This window comes from Brassica napus, chromosome A3 (genome assembly GCF_020379485.1).
Source record: "Brassica napus cultivar Da-Ae chromosome A3, Da-Ae, whole genome shotgun sequence".
Classification (NCBI taxonomy): domain Eukaryota; kingdom Viridiplantae; phylum Streptophyta; class Magnoliopsida; order Brassicales; family Brassicaceae; genus Brassica; species Brassica napus.
Window position 1 is genome coordinate 33,198,108 of NC_063436.1, and position 26,270 is coordinate 33,224,377.

A 26,270-nucleotide genomic window follows, 5' to 3' on the forward strand; every position below is an offset into this window, starting at 1 on the left:
GGTTTCTTCTTGCTGCAATTCTTTCTTCTAATTTTTCGTGATGTCTTTCTTCAGGGAACGTTGCGAGGCTTCCGGTTTCGATTATCTATGATGAGTATCAAAAGGCAAAGACCCGAAAGAGACGACCCTTTTATACTCATCCCCCAAGATTGGTTAGAGCTGCTTCGTCGGTCTCTCGTCTTTCCTTCGTTCCTCCGGCTGGTACTGAAGCTCCACCTGTTCGTATTTCTCCTATGGCTGTCCATCAGAGATTGCTCACCGAATTTTTTTCTTTCATAACCAAGTGCGGGAGCTACGGCTAGATGGGAGCTTATGAAGGAGTGGCTGGAGAAGAAAGTGGATCACTGGAATCCGGAAGAAGAATATCACTGTTACCTATTCTGGGCTGAAGGAGTTGACAAGCTGATGACTGGAGGGCTGGTTCAAGCAGCTACCTCGGGATCTACAACGGGATCGTGATACTCGGAAGATCCGTCTTTTTGAACGTTTAGAGATGCCTTTTTTCTTTTTATGCTGGTGTTTTGAGCTTTTTTTCTTTTGAGTAATATCTTCTACTATTTCAAATGTTGATCCTTTGTGGTCCCTTTTTAAGAGATTGTAGAATGAGCACTCCCGGTTGACTTTAGTGCACATGTTATTCCCCGAAATCGATGACGAAATCGAAAAATAAGGGGCAAACTGTTGGGGAAAAATACTCAGGTATCATTTTCCTCCGAACCCCAGGCAGGACCCTAATCTCCGGGTCCCCATTCCGGAAGTGTTTTGGGTCCCCAGTATCGAGTACCCCGGTATCGGCTCTAGGAACCGCCTCTAGCTCCAAGAAAAGGAAAATTGCCGATAAAGAGAATCTTCCATATTTCCGAATATGGAAGACTTCCATCTACTCCAACCGACAAGAACCGGCCTATAGACGACTATATAAGGGGAACCGAAACCCTAGAATCAGGGATCGACTCTTTTAGACTTGAAGGCTGGAATTAGACGGTTAGACTAGGGTTTCCTGCTCAATACTTTGTAATCTCTTCTAGTTCGATCAAATAAACGCTTATTCAAGTCATAATCTCTTTTACTACTCCAAAATCTATAATAAATATCAGCTCATCCATCATTCCTTAGTACTCACAAAGATACTACACGAAAATCCCCTAACGCATATTAGGCAAAGGAGTTATCAACAATGTGAGCTTACAGCTCCAAGAGTGTGTGATAACAACGAGCTTCTTGCCTTTCGAGTTTGGCGTGGCAGATGTGATATTTGGAATCCAATGGCTCGACACGTTGGGGGAGATGCAACAATTGGAATCTACAAAAGATAAAAGTCGAATTGGATGGCCGACAAGTGGAGCTGCGAGGAGATCTCAGCCTCCATTCAGCGGCCGTGTCGCTGAAATCACTGTGGAAAGCTTTGGAGTATGATGGAGAGCGAGTGATCGTGGAGTTTAACGGAATGGTGAAGGAGGAAGTAGGATTGTGATACCACTCAAATTACCCTAAGGAGTGTTACTCTCATCAAAAGAGGTTCAAATGTAGTACTTGGGGATCGAATCCACAAGGAGCTAGAGAACAATTAAATCTAGTGTTTATTAATTCTAAAGGTTGCAATGTTTTAATGAAATAGCAATAGTAAAAAGCGAGTAAATGATAAAAGTAACTTAGGTTAGAAATGATATTAGATGTAGGGCCACTATTCAGGTGTTGGAGCTTATAATTCCTATAGATGCCTAACTGTTGCATGCATGATATATTAGAGCTCATTCGCTTAACTCAGTGATCAGCTGTCGCATGTACCACTGGTTAACAGACTAGATCTTGTGTCTCACCTGTTAGATGCAGACACAAGAGAGTGTCGATCGATAGTCTATTAAGACGTCGACCGATACACCTTTGCCAACATCGATCGATTGTCAGTTGAGGACATCGATCGACGGGTTCTAGCCAGGCCCATGCGCGAGTATGAAAATGGTCTACTAAGATTCTAAATTGGCGGTTAGCCCTCTCTAGCAATCCTAATATGATAGATAGATGTCAGGATGGGATAACAAGGGTGCTTGAATATGCAATCCTATGATCAATTTCTAGTTAGCTAGGCTAAAACAAGCAATGAATACAAATCTATCATGAATATCACAACAAGGCAGATATATAGTTTGGGGCTAATCCCACAAACCTATCTGAACCCTGGATCTAACAGTTGAACTACTCAGACATAGCAAAGCAATTCATATCAATAGATAAATAGAAACTCATAGAATAGATGATAAGAAAATGAAACAAGGAGTTCCAATCACAAGTGATCTTCTCTCCAAATGAAACTTGTAACAAAACTAGGTCTAGAAAGAAAAGCTCTCCCTGCCGTCAAAACACTTGCAGTATATATTCTACTAGGTTAAAAACTCGTCAGGGCATTTTGGTAATTTGGCCTGGCCTTGGTTTTTAAGTCTGCTGAATCCAAAATGTCACGTCTGGTGTCTCGACATCGATCGATGGTACTTGTGTACATCGATCGATATTAATCTTCATCTGTCGAGGCATTTCCTTATATCGATCGTCAGCACTGATGCGCATCGATCGATTATTCTTCCTCTCGTCAACCTCTAAGTGGTCAGCTCGGGTGAAATGTCCTTTAAGCTCCAAAATGCTCCAAAGTCATAGCTTTACTCCGAAATGCACCTGAACCTGAAAACATACCTAGAAGAGTAGAAAACATAGATATATATATATATATAGTAAAATACTAATATACCATGGATAAAAATGGGTCAAATCTAAGGTATATCAACTCCCCCAGACTTACCCTTTTGCTTGTCCTCAAGCAAAACATACAGGCAGTCTCTCTGAAAGAGGTTTGAAAATATTTAGGGATTTAAGATTTTAAAAACATAGAAACCTTTCCTCAACAATTTTGCAACCACATTTAAAAAGGCCTAATCACAAAAGCACACTATGCAATATCCTAGCTTAGCAACCATTTCTAACATAACACAACTCATCAATTCACGTCTGACATCCCCTCTACTGATTTCATTTCTTAGCATAAATATAAAGTGAATGCTTTACCTTGGGAGTATCGATCACAGGATGCAAGGATTTCAGACAGGTATCTGGAGCTGCAGGTAAAAGTTAGTTCCTAGTTTTTCTCTCTCTAAATTTCTCTCTTGAGTCAAAGTCTGCTGCCATTGCAGGATCAGTGACCAAAATTCGACAAGCTTCCATGAATCAAAACTTAATGGTGGTTGCCACCAAGTTCTGTTCACTTCTTTTTGACCTATATCTAAGAGTTCTTTGCGAAAGCGAGCCTTGAAGATTGCCGCCTCCAAGTCTCGTTTCGAACTCTTTTATTTGAGTCTTTATGAATCAAGCCTTAATGGTTTTAGCCACCAAGTCCTGTTCAGACTCATCCTAATTAAACAATAGAACTTATTTATTATATATTTTTTTATTATTTTAATTTTATTATTATTATTTTTTTTTTAATATTCACTAACTAATCTAGGGTCGAAATCTAGAGAGAGAAAATGTGATAAATAATCTAAACGAGACGTTACCTTCCAGACCTGTCTGAAGAATCCGATCCCATGTATACCAAGCCCCAAGACAAGCGGTTATGTCAGGTTTAGTGTTGGAAATCAGCTTTGGTTACTTCATACGGTTCAAGGTAAGTGTGTAGTTGATAGGTTGATCCACTTTAGCATCTTTAGTGCTATCTGCAATCAGTAAATCTAAAATGGTGCTAAAGATTGGTTAGATATTCATGTTTAAATCAATATAGGATTATACTCCCTATTTTCAATAGCTAAGCATAATTTATTTGAAATTCCTTTTTACATAAGAATAAAATAAATTATATCAGTAAATCTCCCTCCAGACTTAAATTACACTGTCTCAGTGTAACTCAGCCAGAGTTATGATGAATAGTTTATAATGTACGAAATGTAACAAGTAGGTAGGATACATCTGACCGGATTAAATATCGATCGATGTGTAAGTGTTACATCGATCGTCGTGTGGTTGCCTATGTCGAACGATGTCGACGTCTCGTCGTCGGTCGATATTCAAGTCCTCCTGCTTGGGTCTCCTAAATCTGAGAGAAATAAAACGAAAGAAATTAAATGCTAGCTAATAAAACCAAAATAAAATACCTAATAATGGGTTGATTCCCACTCAGCGCTTGGTTATAGTCATTTAGCTTGACTGTGGTAGTGATTGGCTATTGGGTGGAGAAGCAGCTGCTTGTTGGAAAGCAGGCATCCACGTCTTCTCTGCGCATTCTGGACCAAGATGCAATGAAACTTCTTGTGGCCTCATCATTTCTTCTCCATTTGTCATCCATCTTCTCAAGTACATTGGAGATGTTCTGTAGCCTTTCTTGAATGTTGTCAATGCTGACCTGGTGCCAGCCTATGTTGTCATAGGCGTATGCTGAAAGATCTGTCAGTTCCTTTTGCATTGACTCTACTATCTTGTGTATCAGCTGCTCGCCGGTTGGTATAGACTCGGCGTCGATCGATGCGATTATGTGTTCGTTGGTCGATCTCGGCGAGTTGCCGTCGATCGATTTCGCTTTTGTCCTGTCGATCGATGCTGATATCTGATGTTGAGCTGCGAGTTGCCTCTGAATAGCTTTGACTTCTTTTTGTAGCCATTCTGCGTGGTTATCCCAGCGATTTTGTTGTCGAATGGAAAGTAGATGTCATCCCAGCGTTTGTCGAGTCGTTCCTCCATGGTGTCTAGAGCACTGTAGATCTTGGATTGTATCTTGTCAACCTCTGCTGCTGTGTAAGGAAGTAACTCCACAGGTTTCTTGCCATCGATCCAGGGTCCTGTTAGCCTGTCGATCGAGGCTGATTTTGCCTGCAAAAAACTTTGATTAGTAATGTTCTCAATATCCTTTTGGGCATCAAGTAATTGACTAGACAATTTGTTTAAATCTATCATGACTGGTGATATAAAACAGTCATGCATATCCTCGTAAGTCCTCATCCTCTCATTCATCGCTGAGACTTTGGCGTCGAGCGATGTGAAGGTGCACATGTCGATCGATGTGGCTGGATGTTGGTCCTTCTTGCGAATGGTGTCCAGATCTTACTGTAGTAGCTCGATTTTAGTGCTTAGCTAGTCCACGTTGTTGTTGAGAGGGCAGTAAACCGCGTTTATCCTCGTGCCGATGTATGAGACTTCCCATTCATCCCTGTGTTGTGTTGAACATTGCGGTTTTGCAGGGATCTGAGCTGTAGGAAGACTGACGTCGATCGATGTTGCACGTGGTGCGTCGATCGATGCTAAGGTCGTAGCTTCCTTCTCAAGTTGCTGACGTAAACTCTCAATTTCTGTCCTCATTTCTGCCATACATCTGAAAAGCTCATTGTAGCCTCTATCCAAAGGCTGATGTGTATCTTCTACCAATGTTTTGAGCTCCTCTCCCAGTTTCTCCTGAGCTCCACAAGTACCAAACACCATTTCATCGATTTCTTCTTTGGTGTAGAGTTCTGGTGCCAGTCTTGTGAGTGTGAAGGAAGTGGCATGTTCTGGAAGACAAATGTGGCTCTCTTCAAAAAGAGATGCTCTTTCCAGTATTTTCCTGATGTTGTCCTTTGTGACAGGTATCATCTCACCAGCTGCGCCTCGTGCGTGTCCACGCTCATCTCTGTAGACTCCATATTCGTCCCTTTGTTCCCAAGTGAACTTTCTGGCTCCATACTTGTCGAAAGCGCGGTTCCCACATTTATACCGTCTGTCGATAAACGTCGGTTCATCCATATCGATCGACGTTGGTGTTACCCTGTCGATCGATGTCTCCGTTGTACCGTCTATCGATGCTTGCCCTTTTGGTTGGCGTGATAGATCTGGGTTGATCTCTGTTGTGGCGACTCCTGCGTGGTTGTTAGGATCTGTTTGAATGACGTCTGGAGTGTGATATACCTTGGATTTGACCCATTTTTATCCATGGTATATTATTATTTTATTATATATATATTTATGTTTTCTACTCTTCTAGGTATGTTTTCAGGTTCAGGTGCATTTCGGAGTAAAGCTATGAGTTTGGAGCATTTTGGAGCATAAAGGACATTTCGCCTGAGCTGACCACTTAGAGGTCGACGAGAGGAAGAATAATCGATCAATGCGCATCAGTGCTGACGATCGATATCAGGAAATGCCTCGACAGATAAAGATTAATATCGATCGATGTACACAAGTACCGTGGATCGATGTCGAGACACCAGACACGACATTTTGGATTCAGCAGACTTAAAGACCAAGGCCAAGCCAAATTACCAAAATGCTCTGACGAGTTTTTAACCTAGTAGAATATATACTGCCTAAGTGTTTGACAGCAGAGAGAACTTTTTCTTTTTTAGACCTAGTTTTGTTACAAGTTTCATTTGGAGAGAAGATCACTTGTGATTGGAACTCCTTGTTTCACTTTCTTATCATCTATTCTATGAGTTTCTATTTATCTATTGATATGAATTGTTTTGCTATGTCTGAGTAGTTCAATTGTTAGATCCTGGGTTCAGATAGGTTTGTGGGATTAGCCCCAAACTATAGATCTGCCTTGTTGTGACATTCATGATAGATTTGTATTCATTGTTTGTTTTAGCCTAGCTAACTAGAACTTGATCATAGGATTGCATATTCAAGCACCCTTGTTATCCCATCGGGCACGCGCATAGGCCTGGCTAGAACCTGTCGATCGATGTCCTCAACTGACAATCGATCGATGTTGGCAAAAGTGTATCGGTCGACGTCTTAATAGACTATCGATCGTCACTCTCTTGTGTCTGCATCTAACCGGTGAGACACAAGATCTAGTCTGTTAACCAGTGGTACATGCGACAACTGATCACTGAGTTAAGCGAATGAGCTCTAATATATCATGCATGCAACAGTTAGGCATCTATAGGAATTATAATCTCCAACACCTGAATAGTGGCCCTGCATCTAATATCATTTCCAACCTAAGTTACATTTATCATTTACTCGCTAGTTACTATTGCTATTTTATTAAAAACATTACAACTTTTAGAATTGATAAACACTAGATTTAATTATTCCCTAGCTCCTTGTGGATTCGATCCCTAAGTACTACATCTGAACTTCTTTTGATGAGAGTAACACTCCTTAGGATAATTTGAGTGGTATCAAATTTGGCGCCGTTGCCAGGGAGTTTTGATCGCCATTAGATTTAGTTTTATTAATTCTTATTCTTTTCTTTACCCCATTTTCTAATAATCTTTCTTTTTCTTATCTTTTCAGGTGCATGCCCAGCGGTACCAGAAGCAACAAGGAGAAAGACTTGCTGTTCTCAGACGATCCTGCTCATTTGGAACGCACTATCCGTAGAGGTCAACGTTCCACATCGCTCGACACAACCACTTCGTCGTCGATCGATACGCACAACCAACCGTCGACCGACACCAGACCGTCATCGTCGAACGATCCCAATCGTTCGACAACGATCGATACTAAACCGCGTACGTCGATCGATACCGTGTCATCAAAAGGGTAAACATTATTATTCTAACTCAGGATGAGAACGGAAACATGGGTTACCGCACGAGCATCCTGTGGACCATTTGGAACGGTTCGAGGACTTGTCGCAGATACCGTATTCTGGGTTACCGCAGAGTTGGGTATCTGCGACACGAGAGTGCAGTATTGAGGCTTCAGCTCGAAATTCTGCTTCTGGATCTCCGGAAGTTGAATAGCTGATCTGTTGGAATAGTACTCATCTGGGCGATTGTAGTCGGCCAGTGGTTTCGATCGAGCGTCCTCATCTACAGGTTGAGCAGCTCCTGTAGCATCAGCATCAGGGATTACAGTTCCCTGAGCATCTATTTTTTGACCTATTGCATTACGCAGATGACCGGCCTGGTCATACAGGTTTCCGTTCTCATCCTGAGTTAGAATAATAATGTTTACCATTTTTGACGACACGGTATCGATCGACGTACGCGGTGTAGTATCGATCGTTGTCAAACGATTGGGATCGATCGACGATGAAGGTCTGGTGTCGGTCGACGGTTGATTGTGCGTATCGATCGACGACGAAGTTGTTCCGTCGAGCGATGTGGAACGTTGACCTCTACGGATAGTGCGTTCCAAATGAGCAGGATCGTCTGAGAACAGCAAGTCTTTCTCCTTGTTGCTTTTGGTACCGCTGGGCATGCACCTGAAAAGACAAGAAAAAGAAAGATTATTAGAAAAAGGGGGTAAAGAAAAGAAAAAGAATTAATAAAACTAAATCTAATGGCGATCAAAGCTCCCGGCAATGGCGCCAAATTTGATACCACTCAAATTACCCTGAGGAGTGTTACTCTCATCAAAAGAGGTTCAGATGTAGTACTTAGGGATCGAATCCACAAGGAGCTAAGGAACAATTAAATCTAGTGTTTATTAATTCTAAAGGTTGCAATGTTTTAATGAAATAGCAATAGTAACAAGCGAGTAAATGATAAATGTAACTTAGGTTGGAAATGATATTAGATGCAGGGCCACTATTCAGGTGTTGGAGATTATAATTCCTATAGATGCATATCTGTTGCATGCATGATATATTAGAGCTCATTCGCTTAACTCAGTGATCAGCTGTCGCATGTACCACTGGTTAACAGACTAGATCTTGTGTCTCACCGGTTAGATGCAGACACAAGAGAGTGTCGATCGATACTCTATTAAGACGTCGACCGATACACCTTTGCCAACATCGATCGATTGTCAGTTGAGGACATCGATCGACGGGTTCTAGCCAGGCCTATGCGCGAGTATGAAAATGCTCTACTAAGATTCTAAATTGGCGGTTAGCCCTCTCTAGCAATCCTAATATGATAGATAGATGTCAGGATGGGATAACAAGGGTGCTTGAATATGCAATCCTATGATCCAGTTCTAGTTAGCTAGGCTAAAACAAGCAATGAATACAAATCTATCATGAATATCACAACAAGGCAGATCTATAGTGTGGGGCTAATCCCACAAACCTATCTGAACCCTGGATCTAACAGTTGAACTACTCAGACATAGCAAAGCAATTCATATCAATAGATAATTAGAAACTCATAGAATAGATGATAAGAAAATGAAACAAGGAGTTCCAATCACAAGTTATCTTCTCTCCAAATGAAACTTGTAACAAAACTAGGTCTAGAAAGAAAAGCTCTCCCTGCCGTCAAAACACTTGCAGTATATATTCTACTAGGTTAAAAACTCGTCAGGGCATTTTGGTAATTTGGCTTGGCCTTGGTTTTTAAGTCTGCTGAATCCAAAATGTCACGTTTGGTGTCTCGACATCGATCGATGGTACTTGTGTACATCGATCGATATTAATCTTCATCTGTCGAGGCATTTCCTGATATCGATCGTCAGCACTGATGCGCATCGATCGATTATTCTTCCTCTCGTCGACCTCTAAGTGGTCAGCTCGGGTGAAATGTCCTTTAACCTCCAAAATGCTCCAAAGTCATAGCTTTACTCCGAAATGCACATGAACCTGAAAACATACCTAGAAGAGTAGAAAACATAGATATATATATAGTAAAATACTAATATACCATGGATGAAAATGGGTCAAATCTAAGGTATATCAGATTGCATGTCGCCGTCTCGAGGAAATTCAAGAGATGTTGGGTAACTATGCGTCGATGTTTGCTGAGCCAGAAGGCTTACCGCCTTCTATGGGAAAGGAACATGCGAACAACATAGAACCAGGAGCTAGACCGGTCAGCGTTCGTCCGTTCCGATACCCTCGAGCTCAGACAGCAGAAATCAAGAAGCAGATCACTTCAATGCTGGCTGCAGAAATCATCAAAGAGAGCTCCAGTTCGTTCTACAGCCCCGTACTGTTAGTGAAGAAGAAAGACGGGAGCTGGCGTTTTTGTGTTGATTATAGGGCTCTGAAGAAGGTAACGGTCACCGACAAGTACCCAATTCTGATGATCGATCAGCTTTTTGGATGAGCTACATGGGGCGAAGGTGTTCTCGAAATTGGATCTCCGTTCAGGTTACCACCAGATCCTCGTGCGTGCAGAAGACGTTCCCAAGACAGCTTTTCGTACACACGACGGCCATTACGAGTTTCTTTTGGTAATGCCGTTCGGATTATCCAATGCCCCGGCGACGTTCCAGTCCTTGATGAATTAAGTTTTCCGCCCTTACTTATGGAAGTTTGTTCTTGTTTTCTTCGACGACATCCTCGTGTATAGTCGGAGTCAACAGGAGCATCTCAGACATTTGGAGGTGGTGCTGCGATTACTGGACGAGCACAAGCTGTATGCGAACCACAAGAAATGTCAGTTTGGGAGAAAGAGTGTCGAGTATTTTGGCCATGTAATATCGGAGGAAAGAGTCTCTGCTGATACGGGGAAGATACAGGCTATGGTGGAGTGGAGGGAACCGAGAAACATCAAGGAGTTGAGGGGGTTTCTCGGCCTTACTGGCTATTACCGGAAGTTCGTTAAGGATTACGGTCACTTAGCGAGGCCTCTTACTACTCTGCTGAAGAAAGAAAGGTTCCTGTGGGAGGAATGTAAGCATTGGTGTTTAAGAAACTCAAAGTAGCAATGACGACAGTTCCCGTGCGAGCACTGCCAGATTTTGAGGAGTTGTTTGTAGTGTAATCTGATGCTTCAGCAATGGGATTAGGAGCAGTGTTGATGCAACACCAGCGTCCTATATCATACTATAGCCATGCACTTACGGAGAGGCAGAAATTGAAGTCAGTTTATCAACGAGATTTGATGGCGATTGTGTTTGCGCTGCAGAAGTGGCGCCATTACTTGATTGGGAGGAAGTTCTTAGTCAGAACGGATCAAAAGAGTCTGAAATTCTTGTTGGAGCAACGCGAGATCAATATGGACTACCAGAGGTGGCTTACTAAGCTGCTTGGGTTTGATTTTGAGATCCAGTACAGACCGGGGTTGGACAATAAAGCCGCTGATGCTCTCTCACGCAAAGTGGCTGTGGCTGAGCTGTTCTCACTGTATGCGCCAACGGCTCTCCAGCTCGAGGAGATCAGTAGCGAAGTGGATAAAGACCAAGAGTTACAGAAGTTGATTCGGGAATGGCATCAAGACCCAAGTTCTCACCCTCAGTACTTGATGGTTCAAGGAAGACTCCTCTAACAAGGGAAGTTGGTAGTGCCTAGACAGTCTCCTCTATTGGGCTGATCATGCAAGAGTTCCATGGCAGTAAAGTGGGAGGTCACGGGGGATTTATCAGAACACAGAAGCAAATCAACGAAGTTTTTTATTGGATGGGAATGATGACAGACATCAGACGTTATGTGGCTTCTTGTCTAGTCTGTCAGCGTCAGAAGTACTCCACTTTGGCGTCTGAGGGTCTTCTACAACCATTGCCAATTCCAGACAAGGTGTGGGAAGACATCTCAATGGACTTTGTCCACGTTCAGATGGAGTTAACGCGGTGTTGGTGGTGGTTGATTGGCTGACTAAGTATAGTCATTTCATTGGACTAAAGCATCCTTTCACTGCTACAGACGTGGCTATGTTGTTCATTCAGGAGGTTATCAAGCTGCACGGGTTTCCTCGAACCATTGTCTCGGATCGTGACAAGGTCTTCACAAGTTTGTTCTGGAAGGAGTTGTTCAGACTGTCGGGTACTCTCCTGTGTCTGAGCACTGCGTATCACCCTCAGTCAAACGGGAAAACAGAGGTTACGAACCGAGGAATGGAGACGTACTTACGCTGTTTTGCGAGTGATAAGCCAAGATCATGGGCGAAGTTTCTGGTGTGGGCAGAGCTGAGTTACAATTCCTCTTTTCATTCATCCATCAAGATGACCCCTTTCAAAGCTGTCTATGGTCGTGATCCACCGGTCTTGTTGCGATTTGAGAATGGGTCTACTGCTAATGCGGAATTGGAGGAGCAGTTCAAAGAAAGAGATGAAATGTTGAAGATCTTTGATATACCTTGGATTTGACCCATTTTTATCCATGGTATATAAGTATTTTACTATATATATATCTATGTTTTCTACTCTTCTAGGTATGTTTTCAGGTTCAAGTGCATTTTGGAGTAAAGCTATGAATTTGGAGCATTTTGGAGCTTAAAGGACATTTCACCCGAGCTGACCACTTGCAGGTCGACGAGAGGAAGAACAATCGATCGATGCGCATCAGTGCTGACGATCGATATCAGGAAATGCCTCGACAGATGAAGATTAATATCGATCGATGTACAGAAGTACCATCGATCGATGTCGAGACACCAGACGCAACATTTTGGATTCAGCAGATTTAAGAACCAAGGCCAAGCCAAATTACCAAAATACCCTGACGAGTTTTTAACCTAGTAGAATATATACTGGCTAAGTGTTTTGACGGCAAAGAGAACAAAGCTTTTTCTAGACCTAGTTTTGTTACAAGTTTCATTTTGGAGAGAAGATCACTTGTGATTGGAACTCCTTGTTTCTATTTCTTTTCATCTATACTATGAGTTTATATTCCTCTATTGTTATGAATTGCTTTGCTATGTCTGAGTAGTTCAACAGTTAGATCCAGGGTTCAGATAGGTTTGTGGGATTAGCCCCAAACTATAGATCTGCCTTGTTGTGATATTCATGATAGATTTGTATTCATTGCTTGTTTTAGCCTTGCTAACTAGAACTTGATCATAGGATTGCATACTCAAGCACCCTTGTTATCCCATCCTGACATCTATCTATCATATTAGGATTGCTAGAGAGGGCTAACCGCCAATTTAGCATCTTAGTAGGGCATTTCATACTCGCGCATAGGCCTGACTAGAACCCGTCGATCGATGTCCTCAACTGACAATCGATCGACGTTGGCAAAGGTGTATCGGTCAACGTCTTACTAGACCATCGATCGACACTCTCTCGTTGTCTGCATACTAATCGTTGAGACACGAGATCTAGTCTGTTAACCAGTGGTACATGCCACAGCTGATCACTGAGTTAAGCGAATGAGCTCTAATATATCATGCATGCAACAATTAGGCATCTATAGGTATTATAATCTCCAACACCTGAATAGTGGCCCTGTATCTAATATCATTTCCAACCAAGTTACATTTATTATTTACTCGCTTGTTACTATTGCTATTTCATTTAGACATTTACAACCTTTAGAATTAATAAACAGTAGAATTAATTGTTCCCTAGCTCCTTGTGGATTTGATCCCTAAGTACTACATCTGAACCTCTTTTGATGAGACTAACACTCCTTAGAGTAATTTGATTGGTATCAAATTTGGCGCCGTTGCCGGGGAGCTTTGATCGCCATTAGATTTAGTTTTATTAATTTTTGTTCTTTTCTTTACCCCCTTTTTAATAATCTTTTTCTTGTCTTTTCAGGTGCATGCCCAGCGGTACCAGAAGCAACAAGGATAAAGACTTGCTGTTCTCAGACGATCATGTTCATTTGGAACGCACCATCCGTAGAGGTCAACGTTCCACATCGCTCGACGCAACCACTTCATCGCCGATCGATACGCACAATCAACCGTCGACCGACACCAGACCATCATCGTCGATCGATCCCGATCGTTGTCGCCGCGTACGTTGATCGGTACCGTGTCGTCAAAAATGGTAACGATTATTATTCTAACATAGGATGAGAACGAAAACCTGTATGACCAGGCCGGTCATCTGCGTAATGCAACAGCTCAGAAAATAGACGCTCATGGGACTGTAATCCCTGATGCTGATGCTACAGAAGCTGCTCAACCTGTAGATGAGGACGCTCGATCGAAACCACTGGCCGACTACAATCGCCCAGATGAGTACTATTCCAACAGATCAGCTATTCGACTTCCGGAGATCCAGAAGCAGAATTTCAAGCTGAAGCCACAATACTACACTCTCGTGTCGCAGATACCCTACTCTGGGTTACCGCACGAGCATCCTATGGACCATTTGGAACGGTTCGAGGATCTAATCGCTGCTATTCGGATGGAAGGAGTCCCCGAAGATTACCTGTTGTGCAAGCTCTTCAGATACACGCTGAATGGAGAAGCGATGCACTGGCTTAGGCAGCAACCCACAGGATCTTTAACATCCTGGAGCGACATCAATAATGCTTTCTTACGAAACTTCTTCGATGAGGCGCGCGCTGAAGAACTTCGGAACAAAATTTCCACATTCTCGCAGAAGGCTGGAGAGTCCTTCAAAGATGCGTGGATTAGATTTAGGTTCTTCCAGCGAGACTGTCCACACCACGGATTTAACGAAGTGCAGCTGCTAAGCACTTTCTTCCGAGGTCTCGCCTTACAGTATCAAATGGCCCTTGATACGGCGAGTGAAGGAAACTTCACTACTCGGAATCCGTTGGAAGATGTGAGACTTATCGAAAACCTTGCTAACAGCAGCAGCACCAAAAACACTGAGTCTGTACGGAAGAAGTCTGTAGCTTCTATCGGGAAGGAAGAGATGGACGAAGTAAGAGCTAAGTTAGATGTGGTGCATGAGCTTCTTAGGAAGCAAGTCTGTTCAGCTGAAGGAGAAGTAGCAGATACGGAAGGAGAAGAAAATGTGAACTACATCGGAGGTACCGGATTCCAGAAATTTGGAAACCAAGGCGGATACAAAAACTTCTTTGGAAATGACCAAAGAAGTAACCAAAATTCACAATTTCAAAAACCCTTCAACAACAGCAAAAGCTACTCGAACTCTTACTACCAAAATCCACCACCCCAGACTCAGGAAAGCAAGATCGAAGAGATGCTGATCGAGTACTGTTCGGACAACAACAAATCACCGTGGATTTCAACGGTAAAATAGACTCCGCCTACAATAATCTGAACACCAAAATCGAGACCTTAGGGACTCAGGTGAGAAAACTTGAAACCCAAGTAATTCAGACGGGCGAGACTATAAAGAGGCAAGAAGCTTTTGCTAGAGAGGCAGGAGCCGACAAAGGGAAACACCACGTAAATGCCATCATAGATGATGATTTCTGGCAAGTGGTGAGAAATGAAAAGCTTGAGGAAGGAGACTTCGAAATCGAAAGCTCCATGAGTCTCGGCGGATCCCAATGGTGTCGACCGATGTCGATGAACTCGCATCGATCGACAGACCATGATGAAGATCGATGGACGGATTACTCCAGTCATCGATCGACGTCGTCTGCCAAATCGACTGAATGCAATGCGGTTTGAATTCTAACTCATGAAGAATTCGCAGCTAAGCATCCTCACCCACCCTCCCCTTTCTATGATAAAATCGATCGATCGGTTGAGCCAACCATCGATCGACAGAGTGAGTCCGACGTCGATCGTCACAACACACCTCCCATCGATCGACAGGCACCTCTGACATACCGAGTGCGGTTACCCTCAATCGATAATGATTACATCAACGCACTCAGACCACCACTTAAACCATTAGCTAACCCACCCGAACCAAAACCCAACCCTTTAAATAGTTCACCAGAACCAGTTCAAGAAGAACAAGAAACTGAAGGGAGACAAGTTAAGGAAAAGAAAGGAGAAGATTCCTAAAAACCTTAAGAGGGAAGCTAACGATAAGGAGATGGATGGTTTCACTAAAAGAATCCTCAGAATCCCAATCGAAAAACCTTTTGATGAAGCTTACTTCACACACCGGTTGTGGATGTTCTTCAGCGAAACAAAGGTAACTGAGGAGGACATTAGGAGAATGTTTCATCAAGTCAGAGAGAAGATGAAACACAGGATCACATTGACGAAGAAGAGTGATCCTAGGAAGTTTGCAATACCATGCGTAGTCAAGGGTGTTGAATTTCCCCATTCAAGGTGTGACACAAGAGCATCAGTTAGTATCATCCCTAGGATCAAGGCAGACGAGCTTGGTTTGACCATCGAACCTTCAACGGAATCCTTCACCTTCGTGGATCTTTCAGAGAAACGATCAGGATGAATCATAAGAGATCTGGAGGTACAGATTGGTAATGCCCTTGTCCCTGTAGATTTTCATGTCCTAGACATTGAGCTTAACTGGAACTCTTCACTTCTGCTTGGAAGATCTTTCCTAGCTACAGTAGGAGCTGTATGTGACATGAACAAAAAAAATTGTGTCTTACGCTCATAGACCCAAACATCCACTACGACCCCATCCGACCTAAGAGAAAGATCATTAATTCTGTGGATTATGGGAAAGAACTTGGCTTCATTGGCGCATGCCATTGTGAAGCAGAGTATGAATCGGAGTACGAAACAGAGTACTCGAAATCGATCGACACCCCAACCTTTCCATCGATCGATTCCAATGAGTCAACGGTAACCGATGACCGCAACAACACGTCATTCGACGTAATGCACCCAGATGACCATTTCGCTTCACCTAATCATTTTTACCAACATTTTGCCTTCCAACCTCCAAGCAAGAGAAGACATGATGATTATTCCATAGGCAGTTGGGCAGACAGTGGTTTCCATGAAAGTTTTGCAGTTGACACTGTAATTACTTCATCTAATGAGGAACATACGGAGGAAAACGATGAGGATTATTGGAAAGAACGTGCAATAGAAATGTCTTTGCAGGATGAAAGACTTGAAACACATAAATTCACCAACACGTTCCCAACATCGTTCGATGCTGTGCACTCCACATTGGTCGATACCCACCCTCGTCCAGCAAAACAACCGCTCACATCGATCGACACCCACAAAGGAACATCGATCGATATTCGCACCGCAGCGAAAATTCAGGAGCAGGAGAATATTCCCTCTCCAACTAGGTATAAAGATACCTATATAAATCGTTTTGCACAAACGAAATCACCTACACACATCAGAGCGAACACACAAGCAAACAAGATGAACACTCTTCCTTCTACATCAACAGAAAAATCCATGAAGAGCAATCATCTCAAGAACACAAGTTCTGCAGAAATTACTCTGCCATCGATCGATGCAACTGTATCTACATCGATCGATACTACTCTAAACCCTAATCTTTCTATTTCTAAATTGAATGATTATGCAAACATTGATTACGGTTTTCTAACACCTGATGAATTTGGTATTTTCAGGGACCCAGATGACAACGCACGTGCAATGGATGGAAGGATTTTACAAGTGTCCAGAGAGGACATAGCAGACATCTTTCAAGTAGCCATTGGACCTGACAACATATTCTCACAGCAACGTGGCACTCCAGACGTCATTCAAACAAATCCTAACAACCACGTAGGAGTTGCCACAACAGAGATCAATCCAGATCTATTACGCCAACCAAAAGGGCAAGCATCGATCGACGGTACAACCGAGACAACGATCGACAGGGTAACACCAACGTCGATCGATAGGGATAACTCGACGTCGATCGACAGACGGTATGAATGTGGGAACCGCGCTTTTGACATGTATGGAGCCAGAAAGTTCACTTGGGAACAAAGGGACGAGTATGCAGTCTACAGAGATGAGTGTGGACACGCACGAGGCGTAGCTAGTGAGATGATACCTGTCACAAAGGACAACATCAGGAAATTACTGGAAAGTGCATCTCTTTTTGAAGAGAGCCATATCTGTCTTCCAAAACATGCCACTTCCTTCACACTCACAAGACTGGCACCAGAACTCTACACTAAAGATGAAACTGGGAGAGGAGCTCAAATCATTGGTAGAAGATACACATCAGCCTTTGGATAGAGGCTACAATGAGCTTTTCAGATGTATGGCAGAGATATGGACATAAATTGAGAGTTTACGTCAGCAACTTGAGAAGGACGCAACGACCTCGACATCGATCGACGCACCACGTGCAACATCGATCGACGTCAGTCTTCCTACAGCTCAGATCCCTGCAGAACCGCAATGTTCAACACAACATAGGGATGAATGGGAAGTCTCATACATCGACACGAGGATAAACGACGTTTACTGCCCTCTCAACAACAACGTGGACTGGCTAAGCACTAAAATCGAGCTACTAGAACAAGATCTTGACACCATTCACAAGAAGGACCAACAACCAGCCACATCGATCGACACGTGTACCTTCACATCGCTCGACGCTAAAGTCTCAGCCTTGAATTAGAGGCTAAGGACTTACGAGGACATGCACGACCGCTTTATATCACCAGTCATGACAGATTTAAACAAATTGTCTAGTCAATTACTTCATGCCCAAAAGGATATTGAGAACATTACTAATCAAAAATTTTTGCAGGCCAAATCAGCATCGATCGACAGGCTACGAGGGCCTTGGATCGATGGCAAGAAACCTGTGGAGTTACTTCCTTACACAGCAGCAGAGATTGACAAGATCACATCCAAGATTTACACTGCTCTAGACACCATGGAGGAACGACTTGACAAACGCTGCGATGACATCTACTTTCCATTCGACAACAAAATCAGTGGACTAGACAGCCACGCAGAATGGCTACAGAAAGAAGTCAAAGCCATTCAGAATTCACAGCTCAACATCAGATATCAGCATCGATCGATAGGACACTAGCGAAATCGATCGATGGCAACTCGCCGAGATTGACCAACGAACACATAATTGCATCGATCGACGCCGAGTCTACACCAATCGGCGAGCAGCTGATACACAAGACAGTAGAGTCAATGCAAAAGGAACTGACAGATCTTTCAGCATACGCCTATGACAACATAGGCTGGCACCAGGTCAGCATTGACAACGTTCAAGAAAGGCTACAGAACATCTCCAATGTACTTGAGAAGATGGATGACAAATGGACAAGAAATGATGAGGCCACAAAAAGTTTCATTGCATCTTGGTCCAGAATGTGCAGAGATGACGTGGATGCTTGCTTTCCAACAAGCAGCTGTTTCTCCACACAATAGCCAATCACTACCACAGTCAAGCTAAATGACTATAACCAAGCGCTGAGTGGGAGGGAACCCACTATTAGGTATTTTATTTTGGTTTTCTTAGCTAGCATTTATTTATTTTCGTTTTTTTTCTTTCAGATTTAGGAGACCCAAGTAGGAGGACCTGAATATCGACCGACAACGAGACGTCGACATCGCTCGACATAGACAACCACATGACGATCGATGTAACACTTACACATCGATCGATATCTAATCCGGTCAGATGTATCTTCCCTACTTGTTACATTTCGTACATCATGAACTATTTCATCATAACTCCGGCTGAGTTACACTGGGACAGTGTCATTTAAGTCTGGGGGGAGATTTACTGATATAATTTATTTTATTCTTATGTAAAAAGGAATTTTAATAAATTATGCTTAGCTATTGAAAATAGGGACTATAATCTTATATTGATTTAAACATGAATATCTAACTAATCTTTAGCACCATTTTAGATTTACTAATTGCAGATAGCACTAAAGATGCTAAAGCAGATCAACCTATCAACTACACACTTGCCTTGAACCGTATGAAGTAACCAAAGCTGATTTCCAACACTAAACCTGACATAACCACTTGTCTTGGGGCTTGGTATACATGGGATCGGATTCTTCAGACAGGTCTGGAAGGTAACGCCTGGTTTAGATTATTTATCACATTTTCTCTCTCTAGATTAGTTAGTGAGTATTAAAAAAAATATATATATATATATATATATATATATATATATATAAGATCTATTGTTTGATTAGGATGAGTCTGAGCAGGACTTGGTGGCTAAAACCATTAAGGCTTGATTCATAAAGACTCAAATAAAAGAGTTCGAAACGGGACTTGGAGGCGGCAATCTTCAAGGCTCGCTTTCGCAAAGAACTCTTGGATATAGATCAGAAAGAAGTGAACAGAACTTGGTGGCAACCACCATTAAGTTTTGATTCATGGAAGCATGTCCAATCTTGGCCACTGATCCTGCAATGGAAGCAAACTTTGACTCAAGAGAGAAATTTAGAGAGAGAAAAACTAGGAATTAACTTTTACCTGCAGCTCCAGATACCTGTCTGAAATCCTTGCATCTTGTGATCGATACTCCCAAGGTAAAGTATTCACTTTATATTTTTGCTAAGAAATGAAATCAGTATAGGAGATGTCAGACGTGAATTGATGAGTTGTGTTATGTTAGAAATGGTTGCTAAGCTAAGATATTGCATAGTGTGCTTTTGTGATTAGGACTTTTTAAATGTGGTTGCAAAATATTTGAGGAAAGATTTCTATGCTTTAAAATCTTAAGTCCCCAAATATTTTCAAACCTCTTTCAGAGAGACTGCATGTATGTTTTGCTTGAGGACAAGCAAAAGGGTAAGTCTGGGGGAGTTGATATACCTTGGATTTGACTCATTTTTATCCATGGTATATTAGTATTTTACTATATATATCTATGTTTTCTACTCTTCTAGGTATGTTTTCAGGTTCAGGTGCATTTCAGAGTAAAGTTATGACTTTGGAGCATTTTGGAGCATAAAGGACATTTCACCCGAGCTGACCACTTAGAGGTCGACGAGGGGAAGAACAATCGATCGATGCGCATTAGTGCTGACGATCGATATCAGGAAATGCCTCGACAGATGAAGATTAATATCGATCGATGTACACAAGTACCATCAATCGATGTCGAGACACCAGACGCGACATTTTGGATTCAGCAGACTTAAGAACCAAGGCCAAGCCAAATTACCAAAATGCCCTGACGAGTTTTTAACCTAGTATAATATATACTACCTAAGTGTTTTGACGGCAAAGAGAACAGAGCTTTTTCTAGACCTAGTTTTGTTACAAGTTTCATTTGGGAGAGAAGATCACTTGTGATTGGAACTCCTTGTTTCTATTTCTTTTCATCTATACTATGAGTTTATATTTCTCTATTGTTATGAATTGGTTTGCTATGTCTGAGTAGTTCAACTGTTAGATCCAGGGTTCAGATAGGTTTGTGGGATTAGCCCCAAACTATAGATCTGCCTTGTTGTGATATTCATGATAAATTTGTATTCATTGCTTGTTTTAGCCTTGCTAACTAGAACTTGATCATAGGATTGCATGCACAAGCACCCTTTTTATCCCATCCTGACATCTATCTATCATATTAGGATTGCTAGAGAGGGTTTTATGCTTATAGCATTTAGTTTGAGCTTTTTCTGCTGCGTCTTTTTCAATACTAGTTCTTACGTTACGCTGTCATTTTTCCAATATCATTGAATAACATGGCATGGGGCTAAAATAACTCAAGTGGGAGAGCCGTGTTATGGGTGACCTTATTGCACGGTTCAGAGAGCATTTGTGTATGTGATGCAAGTGCTAACCCCCAATTTAGCATCTTATTAGGACATTTCATACTCGCGCATCGGCCTGGCTAGAACCCGTCGATCGATGTCCTCAACTGACAATCGATCGACGTTGGCAAAGGTGTATCGGTCGACGTCTTACTAGACCATCGATCGATACTCTCTCGTTGTCTGCATACTAACCGTTGAGACACGAGATCTAGTCTGTTAACCAGTGGTACATGCGACAGCTGATCACTGAGTTAAGCGAATGAGCTCTAATATATCATGCATGCAACAGTTAGGCATCTATAGGTATTATAATCTCCAACACCTGAATAGTGGCCCTGCATCTAATATCATTTCCAACCAAGTTACATTTATTATTTACTCTCTTGTTACTATTGATATTTCATTTAGACATTTACAACCTTTAGAATTAATAAACGCTAGATTTAATTGTTCCCTAGCTCCTTGTGGATTCGATCCCTAAGTACTACATCTGAACCTCTTTTGATGAGAGTAACACTCCTTAGGGTAATTTGAGTGGTATCAAGCTTACGCGATCACTTGAACAAGGCACAGTAGGTGATGAAAATGAAAGTCCATGAGCATCGTCGTGAGGTGGTGTTTGAAGTGGGGGAAATGGTCGATTTGAAGCTCAGGCCCTATAGACAGCAGTCACTAGCCAGACGTTCTAATGAGAAATTGGCTGCTCGCTTCTATGGGCCTTTTGAAGTGGAAGCACGAGTCGGGCAGGTGGCTTATCGTCTTAAGCTTCCCGAAGGTATGAAGATTCATCATACTTTCCACGTATCTCAGTTGAAGAAAGCCATTGGAGATTCTATTACTGCTACTGCATTGCCACTGCAGCTCACTTCAGAGGGAGTGTTAGTAGCTGAGCCGGAAGCGGTCTGGAACTCCCGAGTTCATCCTCAGTCAGGGCAGCAGGAAGTTCTGATCAAATGGAAGGATCTGCCATCTTTTGACTGTACGTGGGAGAAGAAAGAGCAAATGGAGAAGTTGTATCCTGAGTTAGACCTTGAGGACAAAGTCAGTTTCAATGAGTCCAGTAATGATACGTATGACGCTACTCACCCGCCTATTCTCTACCAATAAGCGAGGAGAAAAGGCCAGGCCAGTACCTGAAGAGTCCAACAGATGGGAGCTGTTACGTATGGAGGAAGAAGATAAGATATCTATAGGAGAATAAGGAATAAAGGTTGTTAGGGGACACAACACATGGGTTGTCTGCTGACGTGGGAGGATCACGTGACACTAGGAAGTTGCGAGGAAAGAGCGTACGTTGAGGGAGAGAGATTAGTTTAAATATGAGATAGACTAGTGAGAGAAAGGCATCAATTGTTTGATAATCATGTTCATGGAGAGATAGTTATCTCTTGTGATTATTGTACACCGAAAAACTGCTACAAGAAAAAAACCCCAAACACTCTACAGTATACTACCACCAGCAACGGGGTTCCTGCCGTCTATGTAGAGAACACAGAGATTAGCAACACACGCTTCCACCGAAAACAGACCAAGCCTCCGCCCTTTAACAATAACAACCCCCTTCACGCTTTCATTTCCTATATGTCAAATTATTTGCTAAAGCAGTTAAAAAACTAACCTAGGATGCAAACCAAATAAATTGGTCGGCACATGGTCACATGCATAAGAGTATTCAACCAAATATATGACAAAACAATAACGCAAACACACAAATCTAAGCTCCCATAAAGTTTTAATTTTTTCTTCATAAACTAGAAACCTGCCACACTACTACGATTCAATACTGCACTTAACTGTGACTAACAAGTCATACTACTAATATAAAACACAATTGCAAACACCTAAAAATAAGTTACTGTCACACTTGTCCCACCCAACAAATCTCCTACCCTCACAGGGCACATTACTCAAATCTACGAAACTCTAACAACAAAACGTCTAAACACATGCAATTACATACACACTATTCTAAATCCAACACACATTTACAATCAAAAACACCCGCGCGAAACGGGCAAACCCTAGTATATATCTAATCTATACTAAAAGGGTTATATGAGGAGTAGAGAGTGTGTTCACGTAGGACAATTAAATCATCCAATCAGGAGATTACTTTATGACACGTCATACCCTCATCAATCAATAACAGATTAATAATGTGTAAAAAAAAATGGAATTACGCAGAGAAGAAACGAGGGTTGTCTTCCCTCTTCGTGCGCCGTTCTATGTCGTTTTCGTTTACTTTTACCTTCTGAAACGGTTTGAAAAAAGAATTCGTGTTTAATCTCTTTGATTCGTCCATTCACTACTCCGTCTCCCTCTCTCTGTTTTCCCCCTGTTTTCTATTTTGTTGAACCCAAATTGATTGAGAAGATGGGGAGAGGAAAAATAGAGATAAAGAAGATTGAGAATGTGAACAGTCGTCAAGTCACTTTCTCCAAGAGACGTAACAGGTTGATAAAAAAGGCGAACGAGCTTTCGTTTCTCTGTGAGGTCGATAAAATCGTCTTCTCCAACACCGTCAAGGTTTACTATTTCTCCAGCGGAAGGTAAAAAGGATGAGTCTTTTGTTGTTTTGGGTTCATTTGAGATTCGTATAAAGGTTAGTTTTATGAGTTTATGTGTCTAAAGAAACCGATTGAAAATAGAGCAGTGTTGTCTACCATTGATAGGGTTGATGGTGAAGTGTTTGTTCTGGGTTTTGTTTTTAAGGACTCGAGATTGTGTCTGCGTGGATTTGGTTTTGTCTGAGAAAGATCTGAGATTAGTAGTAGACTGTAGAGATTGAGGATGAAGAATCAATCTTTAGACGCTTTTGGTGATATGGTTGAAACTAATTAAAGGAGAGTTTTTTGTTAGTTTCGAATGTGTTCATGGAGCACATTCTTTCTAGGTATGAATACAACTGCTAAGACTGAACAACAACTTCTACTTTGAATTAAAGGAGAGTGTTTTGTTTGTTTCAAATGTGTTCATGGAGCACATTCTATCTAGGTATGAATACAAATGCTAAGACTGAACAACAACTTCTACTTTGTTCTTCTCAAGATAATGGTGATGTTATGTGTATCTATTATCTATAAGCAGTGAACAAAGGGGGATGGAACCAATGAGGAGAGCCAGTTGATGTGGTGACAAAGCCAGGACATGCTGCTCTTTTGATCAAATTATGATACACAACAAATGTAAGATTCTGATAATAACATGTTCTAAATTTTTGTCATCAGGAAGAATGCTTTTCAGTACTCCTCACAATGACTTCTCTTGGAAGGAAAACCCTCAAATTATAAGTATTGATATCTGATGCATTCTATTCAGTTGTTTCGTGCAGATTATTACGTCACATGATCAGAGAAACAGCAGCTCACATATGAGAACTGATACATAGAGAAATGTCTCACCAATGGATTTTTTGAGGCTCTCCTTCTGCACATGTTAATCTTGGCAACTGGTTTTATTCCTCATCTCCTGCAACTATATTTGTATGACTGTATTAGATCATATTACTACCAATCTTCTTCCCAAGAATGGATTTATTGTTGTTCAAGAAATGTTCTTATATGTGTTTCTATTTTATGTCTTCATTTTAGGTTCCAGAAAATTGTTCCTCTTAACGCATGTAATGCACCTGGAGCTGAAGACAATGGTCCTGCCCAAAACATGACACTCCCTCATAAGGAAAACGCTCAACAGCCTCCCTGGGACAAGCGGTGCTGTTCCCAATGCAGAGATTGATGCTAATTTTCTCTGGATCTTCGAGTCAGAAGAAAGCGACTTTTTTACATAGGGACTTTCCAGCCCCTGAGCATGGAGAATGGATGACCAGGACCCTTTAGTTCTGCCATCGTTTTAGCGTCTATGGTCACGTGTTCTTCAGTCATAGACCAAGTGAAGCGATTGTATTGGGAGTTTTAAAGCTGCAAAATAGTTCTAGCAAAGCTTAAAAAAATCTTCGGGTATTGAGTTCCATTTTGATGATCAAACATGTCTAACAATATCAGATACAAATCAGAAAGATGTCTTCACATGCTGTTGCCTATTTTAGAAATGAACCAGTCATAGAATTGGAAATATAATTATGGTATTGGTTATATTGGATGACTACAATTCGACATGTTTATGTTCGAGCTGTAAAACAACAATACAAGATTACTTTGTTGTATGAAATGCTTTTCCATATTTAGAGTGAAAGCTATAAGCACAAGTTGTGAAATGTTTTTTTTAGATAGCATGTATTTATAGTAGTATAACTCAATTGTAATTTTATTTTCACTATACACTGAAACAGTTTAAATGTAACTTTTCAATGTATCTTACTATTTCTCTCGAATTTTATATAAAATTATTCTTAAAATATTAGAAAAAGTTTGGTATGATAAATAGAGCGTGATAGTTCTGTAGGGTGATCATCCGATTCGGAAAACATAAACTTCAATTCAATCACTCTAGCAGACATCAGGCCACACCAATAGTCCAACTACAAAAGCTTATTCTGTTTTCACTACTCTACCGACTGAGCCAAAATCACATTCCATTATATGTATAAAATAAAATTAGTTAAAGAGTATAGCTAACTACAAAAGCTTACAGACAATTTATTAGAATATTATTTTCAGTATCAACTACCCATTCGGTGAGTTAAACTTGACAGTAACAAAAAAAAAATTACAACGTCAGTTTCAAACCAAACTTTACAGTTAGATTAACATATTAACATTCAAAATAATCCTTAGACTAGATCTTGACCCGCGCGCCTGCGCGTTTATTTTTATTTTTATTTTTTATAAATAAATTTTTTATTTGTATTAGTTATAATATATATTTTATAATTTACCCGTTCGAATAATTGTTTAATATGACATTTCGAAGAAAAATAATTTTATTTTTTATATTGAGTAATTTTATTTTATCATGTAAACCATCAATTGTATGATCAATATTTTTAGAATATGACATGTATATCCGAACAAATGTATTTTTATTTTTTTTATGGATTAAAATTTTATGATAATATATAATAATTTTTTTGTATATATTATTTATGGATTAAAATTTATAATAATGTATAGTAAAATTGTTGTATATACTATGTATTATGTATTTTCAAATTATTAAAATAGTTACCGTATAATGTATGTATTTA

At 41.1% G+C, this 26,270-nt stretch overlaps 1 protein-coding gene and 1 non-coding gene across 2 annotated transcripts; one reads left to right on the forward strand and one right to left on the reverse strand.

Moving 5' to 3' along the window:
• Positions 1-14,092: 14,092 nt before the first annotated feature.
• LOC125607757 lies at positions 14,093-14,198 on the reverse strand. Its single transcript, XR_007338827.1, has one exon. It is a non-coding gene; the product is annotated as a small nucleolar RNA R71 (small nucleolar RNA).
• Positions 14,199-23,500: 9,302 nt separating this feature from the next.
• LOC125607248 (agamous-like MADS-box protein AGL18) lies at positions 23,501-24,862 on the forward strand. Its single transcript, XM_048777139.1, has 2 exons — positions 23,501-23,676; positions 24,718-24,862. Exons 1-2 carry the CDS (start codon positions 23,501-23,503, stop codon positions 24,860-24,862), a joined length of 321 nt encoding a protein of 106 aa, XP_048633096.1.
• Positions 24,863-26,270: the final 1,408 nt, after the last annotated feature.